Source organism: Pelophylax lessonae (genome assembly GCF_965119305.1).
Source record: "Pelophylax lessonae genome assembly, chromosome: 3".
NCBI classification, from domain to species: Eukaryota; Metazoa; Chordata; class Amphibia; order Anura; family Ranidae; genus Pelophylax; species Pelophylax lessonae.
In genome coordinates this window covers 316,529,942-316,553,103 of record NC_138770.1, presented here as the reverse complement: position 1 = coordinate 316,553,103, position 23,162 = coordinate 316,529,942, and the positions used below count along the sequence as shown (strand labels likewise).

The 23,162-nt window shown below is 43.1% G+C and overlaps 1 protein-coding gene across 1 annotated transcript; it reads left to right on the top strand.

The window, feature by feature from the left end:
* Nucleotides 1-8,891: 8,891 nt before the first annotated feature.
* On the top strand, nucleotides 8,892-21,279 carry CAMK2N2 (calcium/calmodulin dependent protein kinase II inhibitor 2). The gene is made up of 2 exons (XM_082251192.1): nucleotides 8,892-9,115; nucleotides 18,231-21,279. The coding sequence occupies exons 1-2, from the start codon at nucleotides 8,947-8,949 to the stop codon at nucleotides 18,299-18,301; spliced, it is 240 nt and encodes a 79-aa protein (XP_082107318.1). The 5' UTR covers nucleotides 8,892-8,946; the 3' UTR covers nucleotides 18,302-21,279.
* The last annotated feature ends 1,883 nt before the right edge of the window (nucleotides 21,280-23,162 follow it).

Below are 23,162 nucleotides of genomic sequence, written 5' to 3'. Positions count from 1 at the left end.
TAAAGGGCGATGGATTAGTATTATAAGGGTATTTTTAGTTAAAAAAGGTATTTGAGGCCGGAACTCCGCTTTAAGCAACTGCAGGAGATTATCAATGCCGTGGAACAAAGGATGAAAAAGGTGAAAACAAATGTCTTACTTTTTTTATGACACACAAGCATTTTAGCAGATTAAATTTCCTTTAGGCCCTGTTCACACCTGAGCGTATTTCAGCTCGTAAAACGCTCATCTCTGAAGTCTCTAAATGCCCAGAATCCTCTTAATTTCAATGGCCCCTGTTCACATCTGAGCGTTTGTCACCTGAAGCGAAACGCCTGAAGCTCAAAAAAGTACATGAGCTTCTTTTTGGCAGATTACAAGCGTTTTTGTTAGATGTCAATGCCTGCCTCCAAACACCTGCAAAAAAACGCTTGAAAAAAGCCTGAAAAAATGCCAGAAAAAAGCCCAAAAAAATGCCTGAAAATGGTACGCTCAGGTGTGAATGGATTAATTAGAAACAGAAAAGTGACAGCAGAAAAAGACTGAGTAGTCCATCGAGTCTGACGATTTTTTTCTTTTGTTTTTTTTGTTTCGTTTTTTTCATTAACTTTACAGTCTGAGCATAGATCTATGTTTATCCCAAGCATGTTTGAAGCTTTTTACTGTTTTCTTGGCTTAAATGAAACGACTGTGTTTACCTGAAACTTTGACTGCCTTGACTAGGCTCCAAAGCAGTTAGTATAGCGGTATAGGGTAGTATAAAAGTGGTGTGAGTGCCTGTCTATTATCTTTGCCGTGGGCACAAATGGATGTAATGCTGCCTCTTGACTTTTGTCCTTTTATGCATTTGAACAGTGGTATTCCTCCAAAGAGTGAATGCCTGCTTCTGTGAAGCGTGTACCAAATTGAATAGCTCAGTTGTGATCTACTGTATAAGCACAATAGATATTCTCCTGATACAGAAATGCTTCTTTCATTTCTTGTGTGTATTCATATTCAGTATGGGGCATTTAGTTACTGTGGTGAATGAATCTCACTTTTCAGTAAATGTTTTTATCACATTTGGTTTTATGGTTTTATTCTACAGTATCATTTTTTTTCCATTTTCAGTTATTTACTTTTCATTGTAGCTGTATTTACGGTGCACTCGTGTATCACTGTTATAATGGCCGGGTCTGGCATTTTAAAAGAAAGGAAGAAAAAAAAGACGTCCCTGCAAAGCAAGCAGTTATTACGTGTCCTACTGCCCCATGCTAGCGAATTCCCCTGTGTTCAGGATCCAAGCCTGCTGAAAGATCTTCAGGACTGTGTCCGGTAGTGACATAGAGGCCATTGGAGGAAACCACAGGGGGAATGCTGAACATTCTTACGTAAGCTTACATTTTCAATACAGAGGAGTCCTGCGGTGTGGGCAGTGGAATAGGCAAGTATTAATTGTTTTCTTTCTTTGCAGAGATGTCTTTTTCTCTTTTTTTTTATTCTTTCTTTTTCTCTTTTTTTTTTTTAAAAAAAAAAAAAAAATAGAGACAGTCACATTGAAGAATTGGAACTAATGCCGTTAAGTCGTGACCAAATTTTTTTTTATCATTTTGAAACGAACACACTGAAATCTCTGGAGGTCAAAGGGGCACAGTGTAATAAGTTGTCTGTAGCATTTGAAACACCTTTTTTGTCCCTTTAATCACTTCTGGACCGAAAGGTTTTACCCCCCTTAATGACAAGGCCATTTTTTTGCGATACGGCACTGATACGGAACTGACAATTGCGCAGTAGTGCAAATAAAATTGATGTCCTTTTTTTCCTCACAGACAGAGCTTTATTTTGGTGGTATTTGATCACCTCTGTGGTTTTTATTTTTTGCGCTATAAACAAAAAAAGAGCGACAATTTTGAAAAAAAAAAATGTATATATTTTTTACTTTCTGCTACAAAACACAGCGAAAAAAAAATTAAGAAATCATTTTTTTTCCATCAATTTAGGCCAATATGTATTCTACTACATATTTTTGGTAAAAAAAAATCCCAATAAGTGCATATTGATTGGTTTGCACATAAGTTATCGCGTCTACAAACGATGCAATATTTTTATAGCATTTATATTTACATATATATATTTTTTTTTTACCAGTAATGGCGGCTATCAGTGATTTTTAGCAGGACTGCGACATTGCGGCAGACAAATCAGACATCTAACTGACACTTTTGACACTTTTTGGGGACCAGTGATCAGTGCTAAAAAAAAAAAATGCACTGACACTGCACTAATGACACTGGCAGGGAAGGGGTTAACATCAGGGGCAATCAAAGGGTTAAGTGTGTCCCTAGGGGGTGCTCACTAACTGTGGCGGGGGGTTCTCTGACTGGAGGAAGACAGAAATTGAGCTTAGCAGGAACACAAAATCGCTGTCTTCCTCCCTGTCAGAACAGCGATCTGTCGTGTTTACATGGGGCAGATCATCGTTCTTCCTCTCACGGGAACAATCGCAAGTGGCCGGCGTTGAGTGACATCCTCGCTAGCCAATCACGGTCTTCGACAGTGCGATCGCACCATCTAGTGTCTAGCGAACGAAACGTACATGTAAATTGTTTTGCGCAATAGAGCCACACTGCCGCACTACACACACGGTGGGTGGCCGGCCGGCAAGTGGTTAAGTGTGATTATGAGATGTGACCCTAACACAGAATGACAACATCAATTCTATATCATAAATTCATGTGGAATTGTGTACATAGTATTTAATGCTACAAATTACTGATAGAGAAGTGTCACTGCTCTCATGTATATGAAAATACCATGTCATCCAAGTCAGATTTCATTACTCCGGGTATATATGGGTGGGGCTTACTGCGCTCATGTGGGGAATAGAGAGAGCGCTAGCTAGTGCCCCCAAACAAGGGCTGAGGCTGCCGTTTAACGCAAGGCTGCCATTTAACACAAGGCTGCCATTTAACACAAGGCTGCCATTTAAGACAGCACTCCAACTTAAAAGCGATGCTTGTCCAAAAGCACACAGTTAACACCTTTTAATGCATGGCCCAACTTCTACACTCTTCACATTGTTCACTACTTACATCAAATCCTCATTACACTCTATGCACTAAAGATAACAGTCATCAATACACTTCTTAACTCTTTATATTGTGCAGCATTTCTGAACCGGTACCACTGAGCCTTTACTGAACTCCTCTAGCCCAGTTATTAGTCACCTCGCTCCCAGTGACATTGATTCAAATGTTTCACATAAATACTAAGAAGGAAGTTTCACTCTGTACATACCCCATGCTTACTCCTGAAGCTGCAGTTTATCTTCTGTGACCCTCAGACTGGGTCCTTAGGATTCCCCCTACTGCCAGTTCGGACCCAATATTAGGGAAGGAGCCTATGCACAAAAGCTTCTTCACTACACGGCCCTCCATCACCTTTGCCAAGTCACCTCTTATTGTCACTCAGTATAAATACAACTGTTCTGTGAAGTCCTCAGAGGTTTGTTAGAGAACCTTAGTGAACAAACAGCATCATGAAGGCCAAGGAACACACCAGACAGGTCAGGGATAATGTTGTGGAGAAGTTTAAAACAGGGTTAGATATACAAAAATATCCCAAATTTTGAACATCTCACGGAGCACTGTTCAATCCATCATCCGAAAATGGAAAGAGTATGGCACAACTGCAAACCTACCAAGACATGGCCATCCACCTAAACTTGTCTGAAATCCAAACTTGGGTGTGACCGCTCTAGGTGAGGCAGTATCAGGTGCTGGTCGGATCCGTCATCCGGTAACTAGATATAATAAGGAAAAAGTTACCGCACACCGAAGGTTGAAATCAAAAAGGAGTGATTTATTCTTCATCAAAAAAACATCAAGAAATCAAACTGTGAGACATGGGACAAAAAGGTAGACTCGTTTCACGACTAAGAAGGTCTCTTAAGTGACTTGGTAATGAGTAAGCGACCTTCTTAGTCGTGAAACAATGGGGGAAGGTCCCTTCCCCCATTGAATAGATCCGATCCCCTTAGTGAGTGACTTGACTTCAAGACAGTTCTTACTTCTCCTACCTTAGGCTGTCTCGAGTCCTCCAGCCTCTCTCTCCACAGTCCCCAGTCCAGTCCCCCCTGCAGAAAAAAGAATATATTCCTACCTCCATCCAGTTCTACCGCGCTGCACAGTGCCCAGAGTCTAGTAGTCTAGACTCTAGTAACTCACAGTCCCTCCCCTAGCCAGGGCCCAGAGAGATCACTCCGCGGGCAGGTGTCTCTCCTCTCTCGCCACCACCACTTCACTTGAGAGCCGAGCGGGAGGCGGGAATCGGGCCGAGCCGAGGGAGGGCAGAGGCGGCAAGGCTCTGCCCCTGAGCCATCGCATCGGGTCGGGAATTGGTCGTGACTTGTGAGTCTCAGAGACAGTGAGACTCGAGTAAAAAAAGTCAGCGGAGGTGCGGGTTTGGAATGGAATGATTTGTAACATTTTTATAATTGTAACTAGTAACTATGCAGCACATAAAACAAAATATCGGAGTAAAAGTATTAAACACTTCAAAAATATGTACTGAAGTAAAAGTGGAAGTAGGAGAAAAAAAATTATACTCTAGTAAAGTACAAATACCGCCTTTTAGTACTTAAAGCGGAGTTCCACCCAAAAGTGGAACTTCCGCTTTAGGGAGTCCTGACCCCCCGACATGCCACATTTGGCATGTCATTTTTTGGGGGGGGGAGCGGGTACCTAGTTTTGACAGGTACCCGCTCCCACTTCCGCTCGGAGCGCCGCGGCGCCCTGAGCGGAAGTTCTCCTCTCCCCCTCCCTCCCTGCAATCTTCTGGGACACGTCAGAGGTCCCAGAAGATTGCCGGCCAATCACGGCGCGCAGCGCGACTCGCGCATGCGCAGTGGGTACCCGGCTGTGAAGCCGCAAACTGTAACAGCCGGGTGCCCACAGCAGTGATGCCGGCGCCGAGGGAGAGGATCGAGGCTTCCGCCGGCCGCATCGCTGGACCGTTGGACAGGTGAGTAAATGGCTGGAACTCCGCTTTAAGTACAGTAGTTCTACTTTGTTACTATACATCTCTGGTGGCGCCATTGGCTCCTGTTGCTGTCAATCAGTTATCTAGCCAATCAGGGGAGAGGAGGGCGGGGTCGGGTTGGGACTCAGTGTCTAAATGGACCCAGGGAGCTGTGACTCAGCTCGGGTGCCCCCATAGCAAGCTGCTTGCTGTGGGGGACCTGAACAAGAGGGAGGGGCCAGGAGCGCAGAAGAGGGGCCCGAGAAGAGGAGGATCCGGGCTGCTCTGTGCAAATCCACTGCAACAGAGCAGATAAGTATAACATGATTGTTATTTTTATATGAAAACAAAGGAGACTTTACAATTACTTTAAGGTTCTGTCTCCCACCTCCACCCCCTCCCTCATACATAATTGCAAAAGAAAAAAGTAAATCCAGGGGATCCGATCCATATGTGCAGACATGCCGCAGGGTTCTGCCAGGTCCCATTGACCACGCAAAGATCCCCAAGGCATGTCTGTGCATGCACCTGCACCAGATCTCGAATCAAGATGGTGGCGCTTGAAAATATCAGTGTAGGAAGAACTTTGCCTGCAAGCAAGACAACGATTAATAGATTCTATGCACTAGTATGTTTTTTATTATATATACAGTGTTAGAGATATAAAATGTTGTCTTTGATAGGGAGGGTGTAGGTCATCTTTAAATGTAGTGGCTGCATTTGTTTTCTTTTTTTTCTCTCTCTCTCTTATTTTCACCAGTAATCTGGTCAGTAAGTCTGTTATTTCTCAACATCCTTTAGCAGACCAAGCTGTCCAGTAAAAAGTGTCATCAAGTGGGTTGAGACAAACCGTTTACCAATGACAGGGGTGCTTACAATGGTCAGTTTATGTTATTTACACTATATTATCAAAAGTATTGGGACGCCTGCCTTTCCACGCACATGAACTTTTATAGAATCCCAGTCTTAGTCTGTAGGGTTCAATATTGAGTTGGCCCGCTCTTTGCAGCTATAAAAGTTTCAACTCTTCTGGGTAAACCCCCCACTGATCAGTGCTTGCAGCCAATGACTGAAAGCTTTGATTAGATGCAGATCATCTGCTTGTGAGACTGGCTTCTGTTTAGTCGAGGAGCTGCACAAATGGGCTGAAAGTTGGCTTGTAACTACTGAGCCGCCCATTTTCAAAAGATTGTCGGCCCGTGTGTACCTAGCATTAGAGCCAGTTTACTCACTGACCAACAATGAATTGGTTTTAACTAGGGATTCACCAATACCAGTTTTTGTACAAGAACCGACATTATTTCTCAAGTATTCCCCGATACCAATTACTGATACCTATTTTAGTGTCAGTTGTTTTGGACCATGGGTCTCCAAGCATTCTAAACAAAGAGCCAGTTTGCTGTCCTCCAGACTTTAGGGGGCCGAACTGTGGCCAGAGGGAGTAGAAAAGGGAGTAGAAATTGTCCCGGCATCAGTGGTAAAGGAGTTGTAAAGGCAGAAAGTTTTTTTTATCTTAATGTATTCTAAGCCTTCTGTGTGCAGCAGCCCCCTTCATACTTAGCAGAGGTTCCTCTCTGTCCAGCGATGTCCAGCCGTCCAAGATTCTCCCTCCTGATTGGCTTAGACACAGCAGCGGCACCATTGGCACCGCCCTAAATTTATCCCAAAGGTGTTCTTTTGGGTTGAGGTCAGGACTTTGTGAAGGTCAGTCAAGTTCCTCCTCCCCAAACTCACTCACCCATGTCTTTACTGACCTTGTTTGTGCACTGGTGTGCACTCATGTTGGAACAGGAAGAGGCCATCCCCAAACTGTTCCCAAAAGTTGGTGGCATGAAATTGTCCAAAATGTCTTGGTATGCTGACGCCTTAAGAGTTCCCCTTACTGGAACTAAGGGGCCAAGCCCAACCCCTGAAAAAAAACACACACCATAATCCCCTTTACCCAAATGATTTGGACCAGTGCACAAAGCAAGGTCCATAAAGACATAGATGAGCGAGTTTGGGGTTGAGGAACTTGACTCGCCTCAACCCAATAGAACACCTTTAGGGTTAATTAGAGCGGAGACTGTGAGCCAGGCCTTCTTGTCCAAATCAGTGCCTGACCTCACAAATGTGCTTCTGGAAGAATGGTCAAACATTTCTATCGACACACTCCTAAACCTTGTGGACAGCCTTCCCAGAAGACTTGAGGCTGTTATAGCTGCAAAGGGTGAGCCCACTCAATATTGAACCCCACGGACTAAGACTGGGATGCCATTAATGGTCATGTGCGTGTAAAAGCAGGCGTTCTAATACTTTTGGTAAAAAAGTGTATGTGTGGTCCCATTTTGACAGCAGGATTTCAGATCTCATCAGGTGAAATTCAGGTGCCAATTGTCAAAGTACAATGGAAATTGCACCTGAACCAAAAATATCAGTAGTCCCAGTTCACACATATGCGATGTGGGAGCCCTGAATCCACTGCCGCATCGCATTCAACTTGCAGGCAGTTCACACTGCTATATGCGAATTGCTGGGGGTGTCAATACAAAGTTAACGACACCCCCAGATCAGTTCACATATCGCAGTGCAAACTGTCAGTTTGGACCAGGGCTGTCTTACCGAATAGGCACGCTGGGCAGTTGCTCGGGGGCCCCACCTTCCCAGGGGGCCCCACTTGCCCAGCGCCCCAGCCAAGCATTAGTCCCGAATCCCGCCGGAACTTAGCAGGTGGCAAGCACCTGTCGGCCCTGTGCTGCTGTCAGGCCACTTGGGCCGTGGAGGGGGAGCCCACGACTGCAGGAATGCCTGTCCACCTCCACAGGAACAGGCACACACAGGACAGTAGAGTCTGTCTGTGTTTGTTCACTGGACCCAGCCGCTGAACTTGGAAGCGGTCATTAGCCTGGCACTGCTGTACCAATAAATATCGCCTTATCGATAATTTGCATTTTTATTCTCGTGGGTGATTGTTTAGGCAGGGCCCCAGTGCACTGCATTGCCCGGGGGCCTCTAATGCTCTTAAGATGGCACTGGTTCGCACATGAATCGGATCGCATAGATGTGAACACCCATGAGATCCGAGGGTCCTGTACAAGTTGTGTCCGAATCTGATGCCAATTCAGCCATACAATCTGTATGGCTGAATTTGCATCGCACAGACATCGCCCGTGATTTGCGCTCCGAATCACATGCGATATCTGTCATCGCACTTATGTGAACTGTTGCTCAGTATGAAAGCATTTGCACCAGTGCTTAGTATGGACACTGAAACTGGTATTGGTGCAATGCTAGTTTTAGCAGGGGTTTCCCCATACCTGATCATTGTTTCAAGGGCTCCTCTAGCAAGGGATTTCTAGAGACGGTGCACAGGGCTTGCATCCAATCAAGTGTCACCTTTAACTAATTTACAGCAGGACAAGCAGAGAAAGGCGATTCCTGATTGGCTAATAACTGCTAAGGATTCCTGTGATCATGTCATATTCATATATAGTATATATTCTATGTTGACATGTCATTGTGAGGGGATAAAGGTGATGGAATAGAAATGAGAGGTGTGGATCATGTGTTCTATGACGATGTATGCAAATGATCTCGGTGCCCGTCCATCAGAGCCCAGCTAAGTAGGAAGTCCCCGGACCCCAGCCTAGGATATTCTCCTCCCCGCCCGCCCGGTCCTCTTCTCTGGGGTTTGTTTCTGTGAAGTTGATTCCTTGTTTGCTGCAGTGTCATTGTTATTCCGCACTCGCTTCCTGATGTCACACACCCCCCTCCCATGACGTCACCTGCTTCCCTTTATGATGTAGAATCTCTTAGAGTCTCCTCAGACGCCTAGAGAAGGAGCTGGAGGAGCGCAGCTAACAGCGATCTCACCGTGCCCACTGCCCATCTCTGCCATCCATCCGCATCTGCAGGATCTACACTAGGATCCCTCATCGCTGTGTACATCCACATCTCTGTGCTGCAAGACTTGGAGCTGGTGCTGCCAACATGTCTGAGATTCTCCCCTACAGTGAGGATAAGATGGGGCACTATGGCTCAGACACCGAGGTGGGGCAGATCTCCTTCAGCTGTCGTCTTCAGGACACCAGCGCCTTTTTTGGGGGCAACCAGCAGAAAAGACCCCCAAAACTGGGACAGATCGGAAGAGCAAAGAGAGGTAAGAGGATGAGGTGTTCAGAGCCCTATCAGACCCATACATCTACTCCACTGGATTTACATCCCAACATTTACCTTCATTCCAGCCTTTCTTTTATCTTCTAACTGCTCAATAATCTATAATCATCTCTCACTTCCCTGGTGTGCTTCTTCAACTCCCTGCTCACCTCATTATTCTCCATTTATGGTCCCCTCAATCCCCTATCATCCATCTGTGTTCCCCAAAATCTGGCAACCCCCCATGGCTTTTTCTAGATCCCCATCTTTCATGGATGTTCACATCTGCCAACCTCCATCAGTCTTCCATCCTTTATCTATGCACCATTCAATATTCTCTCTGCCATCTATGATCCCCACAATCTTCCACCCTCAATCAGTCTCCCATTCTCCATATATGTTCTCTTTAATGATCTCTTGTCCTTCTATGATCCCCACAATCTCCTACCCTCAATCAGTTTCTCATTCTCAATAAATGCTCCCTTTAATGTTCTCTCATCCTTCTATGATCCCTACAATCTACCATCCTTCATCAGTCTCCCATTCTCAATATATGCTCCCTTTAATGCTCTCCTCCTTTCCATGATTCCTACAATCTACCATCCTTCATCAGTCTCCCATTCTCAATATATGCTCCCTTTAATGCTCTCCTCCTTTCCATGATTCCTACAATCTACCATCCTCAATCAGTCTCCCATTCTCAATACATGCACCATTTAATACTCTCACTTCCATCTATGATCCCTACCATCTACCATCCTTCATCAGTCTTCCAATCTCTGTATATGCTCCATTTAATCCATTCTTTTCCATCTATGATCCCCACAATCCACCATCCTCAGTTAGTCTTGCATATTCTATTTATTCTCACTTCAATCCTTTCTCCTCTGTTTATGAACCCCACAATCTACCATCCTGCATCAGTCTTCCTTCCTATATCAATGCACCCTTTAATATGCTCTCTTCCATCTATGATCCCCACAATCTACCATTATCTATCAGTCTCCTATGCTCTATATATGCACATTTTAATCTATTCTCATTCTCTTCCATATGTGAACCCCACAGCCTGCCATCCTCCATCATTCTTCCATCCACTATAAATGCTCCCCTTAAACCTTTGTTTTTCATTTATAATCCTGACAATCTGATTCTTTCTATCTCTCTCTCTCTCTCTCTCTCTCTATATATATATATATATATATATATATATATATATATATGCTTCCCTGAGCCCTCTCTCTTCCAATTATGATACCCGTAATCTATAGTCCCCATCAGTCTCTTCAGTCTCCCATCATCTATGTATGCTCCCATCAAACCATCTATGATCTCCTCAATCTACTTTCCTTTATTCATACCCCCCCCCCCCCCCACACCTTCCCCGAGTCTCCCATTCTCTACATAGGCTTCCCCCAATATTCTTCCATTTATATTACTAACAATTTACCATCTTCCATCAGTCCCTCCAGCCTGTGATCTTCTATATATGTTTACCCCAATATTCCCTGTTCCTTCTTTATTCCAAGAACCAACCATTGGCTGTATATGCTCCCCTGATTATTCTATGTTCCATCTGTAATCCCATAACCTTCCATCCTCTATAAATCCCTTTAGACTTCTATCCTGTAAATATGCTCCCATCAATATTTTTATGATCTCATAACCTTCCTATTTCTATCTGGACCGCCAACCTCCTATCCCCTATATATACTCCCCTCATTATTCTCTGTTTTATCAATAATTTCTCATATTCTCTGTTCTATCTCAGATCCTAAAACCTACCATCCTCCATCAGTCTCCCCTGCCTCCCATCACCTAAATATACAATACTTCATTCAATCTCCTTTCTTTTTTTCTAAAAGCCCCACAGTTTACTATCCTCCAATAATGCCTGTAGTTTCCCATCTATCATCTATTCTCCCCCAAATCTTCCATACTTTGTCTTTCCCTGTCAATCCCCATTCTTATTTATCTTCTCATTGTCCATTCTTTCAGTTCTTCAATCACCCTTCTTATCTTCAATGATTCATCTATGCTTCCTCCTGCCCCCCATCCTCCAACTATGCCCCCATGTTAATCCCCATGTCTACTCCCCTCAATCCCCATACTTCCATAAACCACTCATTGGATCTCTCTCCATGTCTCTCCCCAACATCTTCTTTAATTAATTTATTTTTTTTGTGTTCCTGTTTCTTTGTAAAACCCTCCCACCCCCCCCCCCCCCCCAAAATGAAATGTTGCATATTTTCCAGTTGATATGTATGTGTGGTTATTTTTCTGTTCATCTTCCTGGCTGCATGAAGCAGGCTGGTCTGTCCACTTGTGTCTGTGGGTGTAAGTGATTTCATTATGTAGAGTGTGTGACTTCATTAAAGAAGCTCTGCTACTTTTCTCTGGACAGATTAGATATATTTACAGAGGAAATCTATATTTAGATGAAACCTGCCTGTGTTAGAGAGGTATTTCCACACATTTACACGTGTAAAGGAGAAAAGAGTACATGATTCAGTATGTGTGTCTAGCTAGAATCTATAGACTCCATACAAGTTTATGGGTCTGTAGGTGCAAACTGCATTAATCAGAGAGGAACATAGGCACACAGAACATTGGGACAGGCTAGCCAGATAAATGCAAAGAGATATTCCAAAATATTGAGCTGGATGAGATAGGTAAGCAGACATATTTTTTATGGAAATGTACCTAAAGTATACTGGGCATGCTGGTGCCATCTATTGCTCCCACCTGGAGGTAGATTTCCATTCATCTTTAGAAGAATTTCCATAAACTGCTATCCCCTTTTTGTAGAAGCCTTCTAATGTTAATAGATTCTATAATTACTAGAAGGTACAGGATTTAGAATGTGCACTTTGAGTTTATACATCTATGCATATACTACATATATTTGTAAAGATCTTGATAGATCAATGCCAGACCCATTTTATTTAATGACATGCAAATTTCTCTATTTACTCTGAATCATCATGATGTCATAGAACTGTTACAGGGTCTCTCAGTCCAGATCCTCAGACTGCATGGTTTCTGGCAGGTCACACGGGGTTGATCAGCATCAGGCACTATGAATGGTGTGACTTGTGACCATAGCTATAACAACATTCTGCTGTCAGCTAGATACTACTAGAGCAACCTATTCTTTTCCAAGTCCCAGCACTCCAGGCTGATGCATATATTCTGCTGTCAGCTAGATACTTCTAGAGCAACCTATTATTTTCCAAGTCCCAGCATTCCAGGCTGATGCATACATTCTGCTGTCAGCTAGATACTTCTAGAGCAACCTATTCTTTTCCAAGTCCCAGCACTCCAGGATGATGCATACATTCTGCTGTCAGCTAGATACTTCTAGAGCAACCTATTCTTTTCCAAGTCCCAGCACTCCAGGATGATGCATACATTCTGCTGTCAGCTAGATACTACTAGAGCAACCTATTCTTTTCCAAGTCCCAGCACTCCAGGATGATGCATATATTTTGCTGTCAGCTAGATACTTCTAGAGCAACCTATTCTTTTCCAAGTCCCAGCACTCCAGGATGATGCATACATTCTGCTGTCAGCTAGATACTTCTAGAGCAACCTATTCTTTTCCAAGTCCCAGCACTCCAGGATGATGCATATATTTTGCTGTCAGCTAGATACTTCTAGAGCAACCTATTCTTTTCCAAGTCCCAGCACTCCAGGATGATGCATACATTCTGCTGTCAGCTAGATACTTCTAGAGCAACCTATTCTTTTCCAAGTCCCAGCACTCCAGGATGATGCATACATTCTGCTGTCAGCTAGATACTTCTAGAGCAACCTATTCTTTTCCAAGTCCCAGCACTCCAGGCTGATGCATACATTCTGCTGTCAGCTAGATACTTCTAGAGCAACCTATTCTTTTCCAAGTCCCAGCACCCCAGGCTGATGCATACATTCTGCTGTCAGCTAGATACTACTAGAGCAACCTATTCTTTTCCAAGTCCCAGCACTCCAGGCTGATGCATATATTCTGCTGTCAGCTAGATACTTCTAGAGCAACCTATTCTTTTCCAAGTCCCAGCACTCCAGGCTGATGCATATATTCTGCTGTCAGCTAGATACTTCTAGAGCAACCTATTCTTTTCCAAGTCCCAGCACTCCAGGCTGATGCATACATTCTGCTGTCAGCTAGATACTTCTAGAGCAACCTATTCTTTTCCAAGTCCCAGCACTCCAGGCTGATGCATACAGGTACATTCACATGTTGAGCCTGCTACAGGAAGATCTCCATCCCTCCTGCTGAGATATTCCCTGTGTTACATCTTGGCTGCTGGACATGCTGCTGTCCAAGGTGCTGATCTTACTGCTGCAGCATACATGTGCGTAGGGTTCTATCCAACCCTTGTGTGAGTCAACGCTTGCATTGATCTGTTTATTTGGGCTGGGGAGATGTTTATTTTCAAATGCAATTTAGTAAAGCTATTTCCTTCTCTGTTTTGCAGTTTGATAAAACAGAGACAAATTAAAAAACGTAAGGGAAAACATTTATTTTTTATCATAAATATAGTGTATGGATTAGGTGGTAATACTGTCTCATGTATCATTGTTTATAACAAATGTAGAACATTTATTTAGGGGATTAGAATTAAGAACACAGCAGTTCAATTTGTGAGAAATACCATGTTAAGCTACAGTTTTTTTGAAGCAGTGGCAAAGCTTTTACATTTTGTGGCAAAATTAAGGCCAGATTTTGATGTAAATGTTTTATAACAAAATTAAGATTGTTTTTTTTTTTTTTTTTAATACCAAATATATAAAAGGGAGCTTAAATCCAAAAACAAAGTTGCAATGCTCTAGTGAAATTCCTGCTTTTCCCCAGAACATGAGCATTAAAGTGAGGGAAAAGTTGCAGCGCTGACATTATTTTATGTTAAATGATAATGATGTAACACAGGTAATCAATCCATTTTTAATAATATTTGTGTACAATTATTTTGCCCCCAGCTCAAAATATCTTACTTTGAAAGGAATTATTGCAGTAGCTTTAAAGCAGTATTAAACCCAAAAACATAAATTTAATTTATTGCAGATTACTAATTCTTAGATGTGGTGGCTGCATTTGTTTCCTTTTCTGGGCTTACAATCTTTTATTTTCACCTGGCGATCCAGCCAGTAAGTTTGTTATTTTTCAACTTCATTTAACAGACCAACCTGACCAGTTAAAGTGGCAGTTAGAAGGTTGAGACATTTAGCGCTGTCAGGAGTGGCTACAATAAGCAGCTTTTATTAATTTAAAAGAGAAGTATGGGGTTTGGTGTTTTTCCCCTCTAAGTGGATGTAGCATCGGTTCGATGCTACATCTGTCCCCTGGCGCCTCTGCACTGAGAACCGAGCAATCAAACACTGTTAATCGCTCGGTTCTGACAGCTCCCTAAGCAGATTGGAGCACTAAGCTGTGGAGGGGCGGGGAGTGGCCGGCTCAGGCTCTCAGTGGTTCGCTGAGAGGCTTAGTGGGGTGTCGGTCCAGGCATCTGGCAGGTCCCAACTCTGTGGTCGTGATGATGCGGCGCCTGGACTGACATCTGTGACGCTCGGTTCTGACAGCTCCCTAAGCAGATTGGAGCACTAAGCTGTGGAGGGGCGGGGAGTGGCCGGCTCAGGCTCTCAGTGGTTCGCTGAGAGGCTTAGTGGGGTGTCGGTCCAGGCATCTGGCAGGTCCCAACTCTGTGGTCGTGATGATGCGGCGCCTGGACTGACATCTGTGACGCTCGGTTCTGACAGCTCCCTAAGCAGATTGGAGCACTAAGCTGTGGAGGGGCGGGGAGTGGCCGGCTCAGGCTCTCAGTGGCTCACTGAGAGGCTGAGCCGGGTGTCGGTCCAGGCATCTGTTGGATCCCGACTCTGTGGTCGTGATGATGCGGCGCCTGGACTGACATCTGTGACGTCAGCAGAGAGCGGACTTCAGACCGCTCTCTGCTGAAAACTGGTCACTGGAGTGCAGAACGATCTGCACTCCTGTGACCAATAGGAGATGTACAGCCAAACAAGCTTTGGCTGTACATCTCCTTTAAGTAAATCCTTTATCCCAAAAGGGAAAGGGAAAAAAAACTGTTGCTGTAACTACTTAAAAAGTGTTAGTTGGAGTTTGGCTGTAATTTGTTTGACAAATCCAACTAAATCTGCTAGTAAATCTAACACTATCCTCTTCTCTGACTGATGATGTTGCTTTCTAAGGGCGGCTCCATTGCTGCTCTATCCAGAATGGAGACAACCTTAGGGCTCGTTCACACGTGTGGCTCACATAGCATTTGCCAGGCGGTGAAGAGGAAAAATATTGCCTCCTCATCTCCTGTTTTAAACCTCAAAATGCTGCAAAGCTATGCCACAACCATATGCATTGCAGGCAGTGGCTGAACAACCCCATTCTCTTGCATGGGTCACATTCAGTGGCAGCACCACCTGCCAAGTGCAACAGGCCACTACTGCAAAGTATCATGACTGCAGCACTAAGTGGCTACATTGTTTTATTTAGTTGGGTGGTGGGGGGGGGGGGGGGTGATAAAACCTGCTGCTCAACTATTTGTTTGATTTTATGCCGCCCAGGTGAACTAGCCCAATGACAAAATGGGGAAGATTTACTAAAAGTGGTGCACACAGAATCTGGTGCAGCCATGCCTAGTAACCAACCAGCTTTTGTGTTTTATTGTAAAAGCTTCATTGACTAAGCTGAAGTTAGAAGCTGATTGGTTACTATGCACAGCTGCATCAGATTCTGTGTGCACCAGTTTTAGTAAATCTCTCCTAAGTGTGTTACTGGCTGGATCACCATGTGAAAATAAAGGGTAAGAAAAAAGAAAAACAAATGCAGCCACCACAAGAACTGGTAAGCTGCATTATATTACATTTTTGTTTTTGGGTTTGATGCTTCAATCAAATAGTTTTAGTGATCTGGATGACCATTTGTCTTTTCACCTTACCCATGTTAGTTTTTAGACCTACTCTTACTGTCTAGAAGGCTTTAAAAAAAACATACTAAATATATGACATATACAGTATCTCACAAAAGTAAGTACACCCCTCACAGTTTTGTAAATATTTTATTATATCTTTTCATGTGACAACACTGAAGAAATGACACTTTGCTACAATGTAAAGTAGTGAGTGTACATCTTGTATAACAGTGTAAATTTGCTGTCCCCTCAAAATAACTCAACAAACAGCCATTAATGTCTAAACCGCTGGCAACAAAAGTGAGTACACCCCTAAGTTAAAGCATCCAAATTGGGCCCAAAGTGTCAATATTTTGTGTGGCCACCATTTTTTCGAGCACTGCCTTAACCCTCTTGGGCATGAAGTTCACCTGAGCTTCACAGGTTGCCACTCCTCCATGATGACATCACGGAGCTGGTGGATGATAGAGACCTTGCCCTCCTCCACCGTCCGTTTGAGGATGCCCCACAAATGCTCAATAGGGTTTAGGTCTGGAGACATGCTTGGCCAGTCCATCACCTTTACCCTCAGCTTCTTTAGCAAGACAGTTGTCATCTTGGGGGTGTGTTTGGGGTTGGTATTATGTTGGAAAACTGCCCTACGGCCCCAAGGGAGGGGGATCATGCTCTGCGTCAGTATGTCTCAGTACATGTTGGCATTCATGGTTCCCTGAATGAACTGTACCTCCCCAGTGCCGGCAGCACTCATGCAGCCCCAGACCATGACATTCCCACCACCATGCTTGACTGTAGGCAAGACACACTTGTCTTTGTACTCCTCACCTGGTTGCCGACACACACGCTTGACACCATCTGACCAAATAAGTGTATCTTGGTCTCATCAGACCATGGGACATGGTTCCAGTAATCTATGTCCTTATTGTGCTTGTGTTCAGCAAACTGTCTGTGGGCTTTCTTGTGCATCATCTTTGGAAAAGGCTTCTTTCTGGGACGACAGCGATGCAGACCAATTTGATGCGGCGTATGGTCTGAGCACTGACAGGTTGACCTCCTCCACCCCTTCAACCTCTGCAGCAATGCGGGCAGCACTCATACGTCTATTTCTCAAAGACAACCTCTGGATATGACGCTGAGCACGTGCACTTAACTTCTTTGGTCGACCATAGCGAAGCCTGTTCTGAATGGAACCTGTCCTGTATGGTCTTGGCCACCATGCTGCAGCTCTGTTTCAGGGTCTTGCCAATCTTCTTATAGCCTAGACCATCTTTATGTAGAGCAACAATTCTTTTTTTCAGATCCTCAGAGAGTTCTTTGCCATGAGGTTATGTTGAACTTCCAGTGACCAGTATGAGAGAGTGAGAGCGATAACACCAAATTTAACACATCTGCTCCCCATTCACACCTGAGACCTTGTAAAACTAACGAGTCACATGACACGGGGGAGGGAAAATAGCTAATTGGTCCCAATTTGGGCATTTTCACTTAGGGTGTACTCACTTTTGTTGCCAGCGGTTTAGACATTAATGGCTGTGTGTTGAGTTATTTTGAGGGGACAGCAAATTTACACTGTTATACAAGCTGTACACTCACTACTTTACATTGTAGTAAAGTGTCATTTCTTCAGTGTTGTCACATGAAAAGATATAATAAAAGATTTACAAAAATGTGAGGGGTGTATCCTATTCAAAGAGTTTTGCCTAAGTCAGTTTGTAAATCCTTAACATGAACATTTTAAATATAGTTTTAAATATACATTTTAGGCCTGATTTATGAAACATGAAGCAGCTAAAACTATTTTCCATAGGAAGTAATCAGGTTGTTCCAACGTACCATTAAAAATGAAGAACGGTGATTTCTCTGCTACAGTGGCTTCATGTTTTTTTTGTTCCAGTTTTCATATATCGAGTTCTATGTGTACGTAGTTAGGAAGATATGTCTGTTTACACGTGTATGCATCATCATGTTATGTGTGTGTGCATCGCTAGACTACGGCCAGCTGCAGTGTGGGAGTGAATGCACATGTTGTTTTGCTTGCTTTCCTAGGCCTCGCCTCCTCCACATCTTGCAACTCCTTGCATCTCATTTCTCACTTTAGTCTCCTGTGATTTTGTTATCCCTCCCTCCCTCCCTCCCTCACCTCTCTTGGTGCTCTAGTGTTCTGATCCCCAACCCAATGTCTCTCCCTCTCCTCAGTTGTTATTGAAGATGACAGAATAGACGAGGTGCTGAAGGGGGTGTCGGACAAGTCTCCCTCCGGAGTATAAGGTGTGGAAGTGGTTGCTCTCCAGCGCTCACTCTCCTCCCTGATTTGTAAGCACTTTTGGCTGTGCATGTTTGTGGACATGGAGAAGAAGGAAAGGCTTTGAGGCTGCTGGCAAATCTCCACCCTCCACCTTGATCCAGACCCTCTGCAGGTCTCCTGATGGTGCCATCCGGCTCCCCACTCCACTCAGTCCTCGCCAATGACCTCCAATGTGGAGATATCCATTTCAGCACCTTCCTATTTCCCTTGTCACTGTCCCTCACCCTGGGCTCTGGGGGCAGTGATGAGTCTCAACTCATGTTAAAGCCAACCCTACAGTGCACTGGCTGCTGTTGTCCTTAGTACCTGCCTGTGTACCAAGAAGGTGCTTGTTGACTGGAGCACCATGGAGTTTGTGCCTATCAACTCCAACCCTTGCCAGGTGCTGCCTCCTCCTCCTGCCTCACAGTGTACACCCCAGGGGCTGTAGGTTGTTAGAAATGCACTTTATTCTGACAATATGTGTCTCTAGTGAAGTAATAATCTTTAGCTGTGTGTGTATTTGTGGACCCACAGGGAACCCACCTGCGCAGCTGTGTTTATATATCTATATATATATATTCATGTATGTCATGTATATATAGGTATATATAGGTTGAATTGTGATTATTAATGCCATATCCCCTCCAGTTCATCAATAAACCAGGATCAGAACAATAATAGACTGGACAACCATCCATTCTTCCCCATTTTGCCCCTCATGATCAAGATACCAGCAGGTCGGAAGCAGAGCAGCTGGAGGGCGCAGAGCAGGCACAGGCCGTCCTTTTGCTGTCCAAACCCAAGCAAGACTAAGACTTTATTTGCTCCATCTCTTGCATGAGCTTCCGAATTCATCCTGGACCCCCTCCCCAGCACGCTCCTTTTTAAGAGGAACCCTTTACATTTGTATTTTTTATAAACAACTCTTTGTTAATAATCTGAATTCTGATATATGCTGGTGATTGTGCAATGTCACATCAGAGACACAGCCACCTTCTGGATGCAGAATGATTGTCAGCCGGCTGGATGGCAGTTTAAGGCAGTCACTGGGGGGGTGCCCTTATCAGGCATTTATGTAACATACTGCTGCCACCACCACGAATGTGTGAAAACTGACCCAGGTGACAGTGACATGCGTACAATCAGTATGTGCTGACAAGATTCACATCAATACGCTGCTTGCTACAAGATGCCTGTTCCATGTCAGCTCTTTCTCCCTAACTAATGTATTATACAGTACATGTTTAAATACAAAAAATGCTTTATATCCAGCTAAAATTGTTATATATAGATATAAAAAAAATATATATTATATATGTGCTAGCTTTACTTTAGTGCACATGTAGAAATATGCTGCACATTTCATGTATAATAAAAAGTTTACATTCGTACTCCTTTCTGTAAATATTTGCATTCTGCATATGTAGCAATTTTCATTTTTTACATTCAGAATTTCAAACCAGAGATATGGAATGTTTGCACATATTTCTACCTTGCGCAAGATATTTCATTTCTATATAATCTACCCTTGTTTATCACCCCCTTCTACTGACTAATGTCTGAACTGGCACCTCTGTAGATCTATTACACCACTCTTCTTCCAGGCGGGGTTCGTTTATAGGCAGAGCCTACTGCATTGAGTGTCGTTGGGCTAAACACTTGCTATCCACCATGTTTTAGGAACATTCTGTGAATGCTGATCTAGACATCACCCAGTAGTTGGTAATATTCAAATCCTTATGTTTCCTAAAGCTGCTTCCAGAAACTGATGGAACAGGGCATTTTTTTTACAGTAGATCTGCAGCAGTAATGTGTGTTTTGACGACTATATGCTCATTTGAGTTAGGGCTTTATTTAGAATTATTTTATATGTATAACCCTATTAACCTTGATTGCATTTTACCAGCAAAAAACAGTTACTTGTGAATAATTTTACATCTTTAAAAAAGTAAACTTAATGAGACAAAGGCAAACTGGGAACATGTATCTGTTACCATATTTTTTATAATCGTTGATAAATGTCGGTTCTTTAGACCAGCTAGCTGTCTGCTCACGTAATTTTACCATACTTACCTATGCTAGATAAAGCAATGATATCCTATTGATAAATCTTTCAATACAGCTCTGGTGCTTCATCAAAGGAAATCAAAATACACTTGACTGCTGCAGATACCCCAAACTGAATGTTGTTAAGATATATATATGCAGTGGGGTAAATTTACTAAGACTGGAGCAGACGGAATCTGCAACAGCTGTGCATGGCAACCAATCAGCGACTAGCTTTCATTTTCAAAGCTTAACTGAACAAGCTGAAGGTAGATGCTGATTGGTTACCATCCACAGCTGCTCCAAATATTGTCTGTGCTAGTTTTGCTAAATGGCCCTAATAAATAATATATTATGGGTACAAAATTGCTCCAAGAATTTACACACTGGGGTATTTACAGTGTTATAGCCTCTGTACAGATACATTAAGGAGATACTTATCAAGTATAGTCACTTGATAAAGGTATGCATATGTCACATATTCTGGTGGTGGCACCTCCATTCTCTGTCTAGAACTGCTGGTGACCATGAAAGTTAACAAACTAAACAGTTTGGTTGAAGAATGTTTTACTGATATTTGCAACCAAGGGATGGTTTCAGGAATCCTTGCAGTCTCTGAATGTGAGATAACAGCTGTTAACCGCCTCTTTCAAGGGACGTAAATAGTTGTGTTTTTAATTTTGTACCTTTTTTAATTTCTTTTGTTCTTTTTCTTCTTGTTTTTTTTATTTATTTATTTATTAAAGCTTCTTGAAACCTTTGCATGGACTTAGGACTTAGTAATAATACACCATTTTCTGAATCCAATAAGGCAATGCTGTGCCATTCTGAGAATGACTCATTGTACATTACTACCATTACAATTGTATTTGGTGAATAAATAAAATAAATAAACAAACTAACTGATCACCAGCAGGGTGCAGATTTGTGTGTTTCTCTTGGGTTTTATGTTGAATTGTTAGTTATGGTAAATAAATAGTTTGATTAAAAAAAAAAAAAAAAAAAAACGCTTTCTATACAGTCAAAGAAGCGCATTCAATATTACTTTTTAAGCATCAATACATCTAGCAAAAATACGTTGTTGAGAGGGCAGGTAGCGGGGCTTCCCCTGGGTTTTTAATAAGCTTTGTTAGTGCTGTAACATTATCTACAAAGATTGGGTTTTCATTGTGTGCCTGATACGTGATATGTTGTAGGTATGATACATGATCTATGTATGACGCTCATGTACATGATCATAAGGGGAAATTAAAGGCTATAGTAGAGGATGGCTTGGAAAGAAATGTGTTAAATGGCTCCAAAAAATAGATTTGGACTTCATATTTATAAGGCACACTGGACGTTTTTACAGCTGCTGTTTTTGGCGTCAGACATTTTTTTTCTGCAGCCAATAAACTCCCCAGCATTTTATCCTATGTGTCCATGCACACATAGGCTGTTATCAGCAGTTTTTGGCGTCAGACCTTTTTTTTCTGCAGCCAGTAAACTCCCCAGCATGTTATCCTATGTGTCCATGCACACATAGGCTGCCATCAGCAGTTTTTGGAAGGGGCGTTTTCTGGCTGTAAAAACACCTGAAAACTAGTGGGTTTTGAGTGACGAAATGCTCTAACGTCAATAAACGCAGATAAATGCTGATAAACGCCAAGAAAACGCTGCTAACTGGCGTTTTTTGACTTTTTTGATTCCATTGCTTTTTTTAAGCCTTCGGTTTCAAAAACGTACAGCATTCCTGTGCACATCACATGTGATGTCTGTGCGATGCGATTTGAACCATATATTTTGTATGGTTCAAATTGCATCACATTTGCAGCAAAATGTTTATAAAGCTGGATACACACTATACAATTTTCTTTAGATTTTTTCCTTTAGACTTACCAAAACCATATAATATGAGGTCAGACCTAAACACTTTCAATTTGTATGCAATCAGGCAGGCCCTTGCACTACATAGAAAAGGTAAATCTGAAGGAAATCTACCAACGAAAGTTGTATAGTGCGTATCCAGCTTAAGACCCTTTTTTCGCCACAGCTTAATCGCATTGCATGGGCGTGAACACCTATGCGATGCGATTCTGGCAAGCACATTTTGCAATCTGTTCATTGAACATGAAGCCTCCGTTGACATTGTGCAGATTTGGCATGCGATTTGTCATGTCGAATCGCATGTCAAATCGGAGCCTATTGCCAGCAAGCAGCACCGGTTCACTCTGATGGCGGATTTGAAATCATTCAGCTGAACGCACACAATTTCAAACTCACATGTCAATACGATTTCGTGGGCGATTTGACAGACATCTGTACGGGTTCATGCACAGATGTCTATTGAAATCGCTCTGAAGTCACCAAAAGTAGCTCAGAAACTCTTGGGAATCGGTGTGGCACCGCAAAGTCACGGTTGCACCAATTCGGACAGTGACGTTGCCGACAATAGGCTTTGATTTGGCATGCGATTTGACATGTCAAATCTGCCCAATTTGAAGGCGGGCTTAATGTTCCATGAACAACACCCAGAAAAAGATTGCAAAATGCAGTGAGCTTGACAGAATCGCATCGCATGGGTGTGCGATTTTGATGCGGGGGAAAAAAGGTTCCACATTTGCACCAAAATGTTGAAGGACCTTTTTTTCCCCGCTCCTAAATCTTATCGCATGGGTGTGAACAATTCTGGCAAGCATTGTCTGGCAAGAATTGCATTGTGGGAAAGTGGGAGCTACTAAAATAGCAGAGAGGTGATTTTTAGCTAAAAACGCCAAAAAACGCTGAAAAACGCCAATGCAATAAAGCTGAAAATG